This window comes from Nelumbo nucifera, chromosome 1, assembly GCF_055504915.1.
Source record: "Nelumbo nucifera cultivar China Antique chromosome 1, China Antique-T2T, whole genome shotgun sequence".
Lineage (NCBI taxonomy): Eukaryota > Viridiplantae > Streptophyta > Magnoliopsida > Proteales > Nelumbonaceae > Nelumbo > Nelumbo nucifera.
Genome location: NC_142649.1, coordinates 46,329,935 through 46,340,870, shown reverse-complemented (window position 1 = coordinate 46,340,870; position 10,936 = coordinate 46,329,935). Strand labels below are relative to the sequence as shown.

Here is a 10,936-nt window from a genome sequence, read left to right as displayed (position 1 = left end):
TTCTTCTTTGGGAGTGAGTTGGCTTCAAATGTTACCCTGCTTCTTTTACCTACACTAGTGGAGGTAAGCTCTTTAACCTCTTCATCATGCTTTTGCTAGCTCAAGTTCCCACCAACCAACCTCAACTTCTAAACAGCTCAACAAATGGTGACTCAGCCTTATCAGCATCTGTTTCTGCCTCCATACACGTCAATAGAGTTTCAGTTCACTCAATCTCTTCATTCTGTTAGAGACCGTTCAGTATTAGCTTCCTGTGATATAGGTAAATAAATCAAGTCTATACAGTTTACTAATAATGCTTCTTTCCATATCCTTAATGGTTTGAATGAGCTAGCAAACTTTGAAGAAATTGAAAGGCTGATAAATACCAACAGAATACGTAAAGACACAAAGGAAACACCATGCTGTCTCCAAGATCTAATTGAAAAAAATGTCAATATTGGGAACAAAATCCACAAAATATAAAAGATATATAATTATAATGATGTCTAAATACAGGAAGCAAATATGGTGAGATCAGGAAAAGCACCAAAGCATGATCAATGGAAAAGTGTCTACAAGGTAAAAAGGGAGGGGGAGGAGATATACATTGAGTAATAGCAACATCAGGAGTTATGCAGAGCTTAACCTGTACATAAGCAACTACTACATGTACATGGGGGTGGGGCAACTGAAAACACCAACCAAATGCCTGCTCATCAAATCCCTGTCAAAGCATGAAAAGCAGATTCCAGAGTCACCTAAACAAACCCCTCCTCAGACATTGTTCAGTACGAAAACCTTTATATTTCTCAATGTTTCTTCATGACGTGGCTTGCAGTTGTTTCTTGGACATGATGTGAAACAGGAGGTGAAAATTGAGTACCCAATTTGAAGAATCTCCACTGGTTTGAGTTCCTGCCCTCTGTCAACCTTCAAAATCTAACAAAGTGTTTCAATCGAGGCCCATCCAAGTTGCACTCCTATGTGAAACAGTCAAACAGACAACCAGCACAGTAGCTTTTTAAGCCACCTCGCTCTCTTTTCGGTTCAAATTCACGCCAACCAACCATTACTCATGGACAACTCAATATATGGCACCGAGTAGAAGCTCATTGCTCAGAAATCACAACAAGCCGCTTTTCAGGTTAACAGAGTATTTATATATCTCCACAAATTACCAGAGTAGTTTACCTCTAATGATTTAGTATAATTTACATCACAGTCCTAGCCATGTAAGGGTGTCCCTTTCTTCAATCAAACCTTTTGTAAGGTACTTGTATTATTAGTTGCACGGAACTCATCTTAATCAGGTAAGACAAAGTAAAGGCCAATAATGCAATGTTGGTCCTAGATATCTAGGTCTTGAGTGTGGACCTAACCTCTGGCATTTTTTTTTTCTTTTGCACAAAGTGGTTGCTCTCAGACTAGAACCCACATTCTCATGCTTGTTAGCGCAAAATTTTACCATTATACATGGTCCCTGAATAGAATCAATTTAATTAGTTAAGAGTTTGATGGAAAGAACCTGGATAGAAGTATATCTATTATCACAAATTCACAACCATAATCAGTTCAGTATCTGAATCCAGCACCATATAATAATCAAATTCTAAAATGTAATCAATGTTTTCAGACAAAGCCCCATATCTTTGTATTAATCATGTCTCTACTAATTCTGTTGTGCACCACTGCATAGATGGCCATCTATGTCAGGGACAAAACCACTATCCACCATTTCCCCTCTAACAATCTCATAAGTTATGCGATTTGGGATTAAGCCCTTCTCTAACATCTCATTAAGAAGGTCATTTGCTTCTTCCAACTTACCTTTTTGACAGAGGCCTCTGATCAACACATTATATGTCACAACATTGGCCCGCTTTCCTTCCTTCTCCATTCTTGACCTCATATTCAATGCTGCCCTCAGGTTTCCCTCACTACAAAACCCATCCATCAATGTATTGTATGTAACATGGCTAGGGCTCAAACCCATTTCAACCATCTCATTCAAGAGCTTAACTGCTTTCTTTGATTCCCCATCCTTGCATAATGCACTAATAAGAATATTATAAGTTACAAGATCAACTCTAACACCCTTGTCCCTCATCTCATCTAGAAGCTTCCCAGCCCCTTCCATGTTTCCATCTTTACAGAAACCAGATATCAAACAGTTGTAGGTCGAAACTTCAGCTTGGATCCCTCGCTCTAACATCATTCGACGCAAGGCAATGGCTTCCTCCATTTTCCCAGCCTTACAGTACGCATCAATCAAAGTGTTAAACGTTATAATACTTGGAAACAGGCCTTTCTCTTCAATATCATCCAACAATGCTTTAGCCTCCTTCATCATCCTTTTCTTACAAAAACCATTGATTAGCACATTATAAGTAACTATATTTGGCTTCACACTCAAACCCAACATTTCATCCCACAAGTGAAGAGCTTGGTTAAGTTCACCCTTGTTGCAAAGGCTATTGATGAGAGAATTGTAGGTGATAATATTTGGTTTCAGATCCTGTCTCTGCATTTCCTCAAACAATTTCATTGCAGCAGGTAGATTCTCATCCTTACAGTACCCATCAATGAGAATGTTGAAAGTAACCAAATTGGGTTGGATTTTATTCAATAGCATTTCTTTCAAAAGGGCATCCGCTTTGTACATCTTGCTTACTCTACCCATCTTGCAGTATCCATCAATGAGGGTATTGTAGGTAATCACCGAAGGTGAACAGCCCCAGGACTTCATGTCCTCCAGCAGATCCCCTGCCTTCTGCAACTTCCCAACCTTACAAAGACCATTAATAACTGTATTGAATGTAATGCAATTTGGTTCAATCCTCCTCCTTAATATTTCCTTGAACACACTCTCCATAGCTCCAATCCTATTTTCCTTAACCAAAGCATTCAGCAAGGGATTACACGACAAAATTGACAACCTAAACCCGTAATCGCCAGCTCGTTCAAATGCCTCAAGAGCGAAATCAGGCTTCAAATTCTTCACATAAGCCAGGACTAACATATCAGCTATAATCATTGAATTCGAGAGAAACCCATCACTTGAAATCGAAATTGCATGAAAAATCGACGAAACTGAGTCTCTTTTCCTCTTAACAAAATCATCCAGCTGAGACCTAACTTTGCTATAACTCTTTTCAGATGCCAACAAATGCAAGAGCCTGCAAAAGAAGTCAAGACTGTAGGAGACCCCAAATTCTCTCTCTGACCACCGAAAGTACCCAAGAACAGTTTCTCCATCGGCATTGGATTTGAACAGAAATTGCAGACAACTTTCAGGGCATGTTTCTCTAACTATACTACTTAGGTGACGCCAGTGTTGTTTGCTTATGAGGTCAGAGAGCCTGGATATATTAACATTCAACCCTTCCTTGTTCGAAATGAAGCTTTTGAGAGTAGGATCGAGTCCTAATGGGCTAGTTGATGCATCAATGGTGGAAACTAGGGTTCTTTTGAAAAGATTGGCTTGAAGGTGTAAAGATCGAAAACGAGATGGAATATTCATGTTTTTGTTGTTTCTAATCGCTATTCTGAAGAAGAATATTGAATAATTAATAGACAATCTCAATCCGCTCTTCTCCAACCGCTGATCTCAAAATATTCATCGTGTTCGAGAGTGAACCCCTTACGATCACAATTCACAAGCAGATCATAAGCGGGTAAGCCCAACCTTCCTTCACCGGCGTAGCTGCAATTGTTAGAATACTTAAACCAGCGTCGATCAAGATCCACGACGTGTTTGATACAGTCGTTTTGTTGAGTTGAGATCTCCTTGCGAGTTGTAGAAGCACTCTAGACTCAGTTGGTAGGTTCTCTGACTCGTCGAAGTAGAGACCTGGGATCAAATCCCGCTGCCACCAGGGGTTTGGGGGGTTAAGGGAAAGGGGATGGGTTACCCCTGTTGTGTAACCCCATGAAGCAAAAAAAAGATAAGCTCTCTAGAGAAAGCGTCCGGCCTCAATGCACATCTCAGCTTGTATTGGAACTTTGGAAGGTTGGAAATTATTCCCATCTACATTTATATATTAGCGGGGACCGTTGTGATGTATAGGTTTTGTTAAGCTAAAACTAAACAATAAAATTATGATTAGTATTATAAATGGGCTCCCGTAAGGTGTTATTTACCAAAATTTATGGGTGGATTTTGATTGGTCAAAACTCTTTCAGTACCATATCATTTTTCTAATATTGTTTTTTTTTTTTATATTTTATATATTGCTTTTAATAGTTTTTTTATAATATAAAAATAATATAATTAAATTTAGTTTGAGTTGTTCATCAAGTTAATGAAACTGACCAACTTGACCTGGTTCATTTTCTAGTATTTTTAGTTGATTTTGGTTCAACAATTTTCCAACCTGACTAAGTTAGATCAGTTTCGTTTTGGCCATTTGTAAATCAACCAAAATCGAATGACCCGACCATAGATATATATTACTATTTTATGTTTTGAATATAAGTTTTTAATATAGGAAAGCGAGAAAATTTTCATTTTTCTTATATGATACAACCAAATCGAAAATCTTTTGAACTGCAATTTTTTAATAATACCACTGCAATTTTTTTAAATTTAAATTTAATTTTAAGTTTAAATCTTTTGAACTGACTAACCAAATTGAAAATCAACACAAACTGATACAACCCGAGTTGGTTGGTTTTCACTAATGGTTAGTCGGTTTCAGGTGACCAACTCCCTAACTTGACCAGTTTGATTTGATTGGACAAACAACCTGCAACCAAACCAAACTAACCCATAAGCACTCATAATTTCAACTAAAGTAATAGTCTAATCTCTAATAAATAACAATATTTTAATCTCTAATAATTAGTGAAAATTTATAACAAAAATACACAATTATTAAAAATATATTCATAATGAAAATACAACAATTAATAATAAAAATACAATAATTAAAAATACAATAAATACTAAAAATATATTAAATTAGTCAATAAATAGTGTAATCTCAAATAATAGTTTAATATCTAACAAATATTAATCAATAAATTATAACAAAAATACAATAAGTACAACAAATTAGACTTAAAAAGTTAAATAATAGTAGTTTAATAACAAACAAAAATTTATTTATACATATTTATTAAAAATATATTTCTCACAAAAAAATAATAAATAATTACTTAAAAAGAATAAATATTAATTTTAGTATATATAATGGTAGTTTAATCTCCAATAATTATTGAAAATTTATTATTAAATAGAAAAACAAAAATAGATTTACACATAATTATTGAAAATATATTTATCACAAAAAAGTAATTACTAAAAATACAATTAAAATTAATTCTAGTATATATTAATATATAATAAATATAGACTAAGATTTTAAAAGTAATATTAACATATAACAATTTTTTGAAAGTTATTTTCTAGAATTATTAATTGATATAAGTGAAATTAGTTATTTATAATATTGTTACTTATTTAAATAATATCACTATTTAAAATTTTAAAATATTTATTATTTATTGAATTTAAAAATCCATAAAATTATAATTTATACTATTATTACTTAATTTCATTATTAATTTTGTAAAATATTAAATTATTATTAATGTGAATATTACAAAATCTATTATAATTATTTTTCTATTTTTAGTAATTTTTTTAAAGGGAAAATTTCTTAAGCTACCCTTTCTGTTTTGCTAATTGACTAACTGTACCCTTACTGTTTAACGATTGTTTTGAACTGTCCATACTATTTCTAACAATTGACTGGCTCTACCCCTACCATTTGCTTCCTTTATTTTTCTATCAAAATCCCTACACATGTGACATCATGTGATGTGTAATTTTTTTAATCCAATATTACCCTTTCTCTCTCTCTCTCTCTCTCTCTCTCTCTTCCCTTCGAACTTTCTCGCGAAGAGATGGAGCCACCGACTTCAGAGCTATTTTCTCAGAATGGCATCTGAAAACCTAGATCATCCCCTAAAAGCCTCGAAAGCCCAAAACCTCCCACCTTGACCTTCATTTCCTTTTCAACGAAGTTGTTCAATGAACTTAGGGTCCGTTTGGTTCTTAGTCGGAATTGGAATTGAAATCGAAATCAAAATCAAAATCCTCTAGAATCGGAATCGGAATGGTCCATTTCCATAGTCTGTTTGGTTCAAACAGGAATGAGAATGAGAATCAAAATCAGCAGGAATGAGATTTCATTCCTAAGTGAGGGGTAAGGAATGACCATTCCCTCAAATGGGAGGATGCCATTTCAGTAGAAATAGAAATAGGATTTCGATTCCACCCAACCCCTATTCCTGCAAACGGACCCTTATATCTTTATGAATGATCGTTGATTTGACCAAAAAGTGGAGGAACTAAGCGCCAATGCCATCTGTAGAGCTATATCAACGCTTACTTGCCACACAAAGGACCCTTTTTTGTGTAAGCTTTTTGATCCATAGAGATGGTCGGCCAGGGTTTCGTTAGGCATGTAGTCGTAGAAGAGGAGGAGCCCCCTCATTGCAGAATGGCTTCACTGAAGCGGCTTGGCCGTCGGCAGCGCTCGGGACATGCTATTCATGGAGCTTCTTCACTGCTAGCTACAACCTGTCCAAGATAGACAGACCCAAACCCACCATCACCAATCTTGTTCCTTGGATCAAATGGATTCGTCGATGACTCAAACTCTTTGTAAGTAGACTTGTTCATGGGTTGGGCCAGGCCAGGTTTAGGCCGGGCTTTCACTAGTTATTAACAGAATTTGATAAAGCTTGAGTCCAAGCCCAGCCTGACCATTGGACTTGTAATTGGGGCCTGAACCCGGCCCTTATAAAAGCATAAATATAGTTCCAAGAATTATGGCAATTATAAGTGTAGTATCTAATAATTATGGAAATTATTAATTCTAATTATTTATTTTAAAAATTGAAAATTTTATAATTTAACTTTCATTAAACCAAATTACCAAATTCAGTAATTTCTGTAAGAATTAGAAAAAATATATTAAAGATATGAATAAAGTAATTTTAAAAAATATTAATTTCTGAAAATGTGAAAATAATTTTATAATTTAATTATTATAATTAAAATTATTTTTCTAAAAATAATTATTGTCAATCTTAGATAATAATAGTAATATTAATTAATTTTATATAATAATAAATTAATATTGAAATATTGAAAATTTTCATATTATAATATAAGTAAATTAGTACAAAAAGTAATACAGTAATTTGGATTAAAGAATTTATTTTATTAATTTTATTTATGATGTTGATCCCCTATTCTGTAGCTCATTGCGAAAAAAAATGTGGTGTCTTAAGAAGATAGAGATCTACAACATACATGTATGAGTCAAAGATTCAATTAACCAAATAAGAAGTTGTATGCAAAAAAAGCACACACACACACACTTGGGTTGTGCTTTGTTGCACTGCAAATTCATTTGCACTGGTGCAAAATTATGGTAGTGCTAATTATTTGGGTACAAGTTTTGATTCAAGTTTGTTTCAAATTTTATCTTACTTACTTTGGTTGCAATAAAGATGAAGTAAAATAAGACACAAAGTAGAATAAAGTAAAATCCAAAAAAAATGACCAAATTTTGCTTTTTTTTTTCATTGGCACTCCCATACATTTGTAATAGTGCAAATAAAATTGCACTACAACCAAGCACAACCTTAGGCTCAGTTTGGAAGGAGTACAAATACAAATTTGTAAATTGCACAACCTTGTATTTTCTATTATTTTGTTTATATTTGTACTGTACATGTTTGTATTTGTACTCTTTCCAAACTAATTGCAACAATGGCTGCATTTGAAAATGATGCAAATGGAGTGTAAATCCCGGTTTAGGGTAAATTTGCACTTTGGTTCACTTGTGCCTGTGCTTGGCAACATTACATTTATGCATTGACAAATGACAAAAAACACATTTTTCAATGCATATTTACATTGATAATAAAATGTAAAAGTATATCAATAAAAAAGAAGTAAATTTGCATTCAAGTGGGCTTTTGATAGAAAACAGCATATGTTTTATTGGTATTCGTGTTTGCATCCATTATAATTTACAGATAAAAGTCTACTTGATAAAAAAGTAAATTTGTCAATGCAAAACTAAACAAACTTTGCAATTTATATGAATCATTTTACACTACAAATTTGCATCGTTTCCAAAAAAAGCCGATATTTCAAATGTCCAACATTCAAGGAAAAATATAATGGAGTGGAAATTTAGGTAAGCATTCATTTTTTTGTTATATAAGATATTAAAATGAATAGCAATCTCCAAATAAGCCATTCTGAAATGCACCCCCGAAAAATATAAGCAACTCCAACTTATGATTTAAATTCAACTAACCAAATAAGAAGAAAACAATACCTGTTCCAATATACAAATAGCCTAGCAATATACAAAGAAAAAAGAAAAACACGTAATTACAAAGACATTCAAGAAAAATATAATAGTGTGGAAATGTTAAGGCAAACATTCACCCGTTTGTTAAAAAAGGTACATTAAGCAAATCTTAATAAACAAACGGATCCTATAGCAATCGATAAAGAGCTCCAATGTGGTCATATATTGAGAAAGATGTACGAAACGTGTGTATTTGTTGTAAGCCAGGGCTGAGGCCGGTGGCTTCTTGTGGTCCTTGCTGCTGTTGTTGTTGTGGGGGTGGTTGTCCCTGCTCTTCCTCTTCTTCTCAAGGGGCCCATTGTGGTGCTCGATCTCCCTTTCTTGGTGATCCCCGGCCGAAGTTTCTTTGGCCGTAATGTATTTTTAGGCCTTCTTGAAGACTTCTAGCCTCGTCTTCGGTGGGGTCTTGGCGACCTAGCACTTTAGGTCCGAATCGAGGCAGAGGTCATTGATGGCAGCGTACATGGAGACCATGGGGTCGAGGTCACGGACCTCGAGCTCGTCCTTCTTGAAGTGGTCGATGTAGGACCACAGACTCTCTCTTGGCTTCTGCTTGATAGACATTAGCGAGACTACGCTTTTCTGGCATCGTTTGCTGCTAATGAAGCAAACAAGGAATAGGCCAGCAAATTGTTCCCACGAGCTGATTAATTGAGGTGGGAGGGTCGACATGAACCCTAGAATGCTTCGAGGTAGGACCGTGCGCTTCTCGTCTGGCGCGGTGGTCATTTAGGACGTCGCGGAGGTCTAAGATCGGCGTGAGAGAGGTGCGGTGTTGACCCTTGGCCCTTGAGTGGGTGCTATGACGGTCGAGGTGCCTGCCCTCATTCCAAGGGTTCTCCCTTTGACGACGATGGTGTTGCTCATAAGGTTGGCGGCTATCTTCGGACTACGCTGGCTCTTCCTCCCTTCGGTTGGGAGGTCTTTTGTTCCTATGTGGTGGGCTGGTGAATTGGCTGCTGCCAGACTCGATGGGCTTGGCAAGGTCGAGTGCTGGGGGCTCGACGTGCTCACGTCAGCCCTGGTGGTCAAACACCCCAGAGGGGAAGTCGCCTCAGGAGTGACCTCCTGCCTAGGGGTAGGCTTGTTCCACGAGTTGCGTGAGGTATTCTAGGTAGTCAAGGATGGCCTGGAATTATTCATTCGTGACTAGGTTCTGGGGGGTTCCTGGCTCTTTGTACCATGGTGTTTGAAGCTTTAGGAGATCTTAAGTTCGTAGTGTTTTGGGGGATCATCTTAGCAACGGTTACCATAGACGGTGCCAATTGTTGATGCTTGGTTTGGCCGAGGGCAACAAAGTAATTTTACTCCCAAGTTTCGAAGGAAGGCTGAAGGCTTTGAGGGTCCAGAGGAGATGAGTCGAGGCCGAGGCAAATCACTCCTTCAGATGTTGTAGAAGCTGAGGGCTAATACTGAAAAGGATGTCCGAGGGAGGACGAGATGTTGTTCCCACTATAGCGAATTTGCAAGGGAGTAGGTGTCAGAAGCCTTGGGTGATTACCCGAGGAGAGGACTCCGACAATCAAGTTAGTTTGGGCACGAGGTAAGTAATGGGTTTGGAACCGAGGGGTCGAGGCGAGGTCTCAAATAGTGCTAGGTCCTTAGAGGAGAGAGCACTAGAGATCACAAAGGTTTCGAATCCCTTACCTTGTGGGGGGTGCCTTGCATTTATAACTAGAGCTACTAGGGGGTAGTTAGTCTCGGATGGTCTAGATGTGAGCCGTACGAGGGCTTGGTGAGATATTATGCCAGAGCCACGTGGCACTCTGTGACTAGGTCCACCTTGTTTGCGTCAGGTGACCCTGAGTATCCTCATGATGTGCCTATGCTAGCGTCCCCCTCGTCCTCCCTCGAACATCCTGCTCAGTACTAGCCAGCTTCTATAGCATCTAAAGGAGCGATTTGCCTCGACCTCCAGTCCTCGGCCTCGACTCATCTCCTTTAGACCCTCAAAGCCTTTGGCCTTCCTTTGAAGCTTGGGAGTGAAATTTCTTTGTTAACCTCGATCAAACTGAGCATCAACACAGAGAGAAGAAAAAACACTCAATAAAAAAACACAAAACTAAGATAGCGATTGACATTATGTAAACATCCCCAACAACATGAAACAGAGCCAAACCTCTATCAATTCCGGTCACACTCAGCCACAACCTTCTCTACGACACCCACCAATAGTGGGCTTTAGATAATGCCTCAAAAAACAATAAAAATTAATAGTGAAAAGTGTGAAGTTAAGAGAAAGAAATAAATCCTTCTGCAAGTACAACAGAAAATCAAAGAAGATAACAATAACTAACTCATACGAAAAACACAACAACAAAGAAACACCTATCAAAATAAAAAAAGAATGATAATGAAGAGTAAAAAACAACTTGTTGCTTCCAAGAATGGGGCCGAGGGCAACAAGGTAAATCTGTGTCCTTAGCTGAGACCGATGTGTCCAACCTGAGAGTAAGAGATCACATGTCAGAGGCCTCGGGTGTTATCCCAGGGGTAAAGACTCTGACGATCAAGTTAGTCAAGTGTATAAGAGGGGTTGGACGAAGTCTGAGGTG

General features: G+C 37.0%; 1 protein-coding gene across 1 annotated transcript; it reads right to left on the bottom strand.

The window, feature by feature from the left end:
• Positions 1 to 451: 451 nt before the first annotated feature.
• LOC104590950 (Pentatricopeptide repeat (PPR-like) superfamily protein) lies at positions 452 to 3,977 on the bottom strand. The gene has a single exon (XM_010249725.3). It carries the CDS (start codon positions 3,500 to 3,502, stop codon positions 1,652 to 1,654), a length of 1,851 nt encoding a protein of 616 aa, XP_010248027.2. The 5' UTR covers positions 3,503 to 3,977; the 3' UTR covers positions 452 to 1,651.
• Positions 3,978 to 10,936: the final 6,959 nt, after the last annotated feature.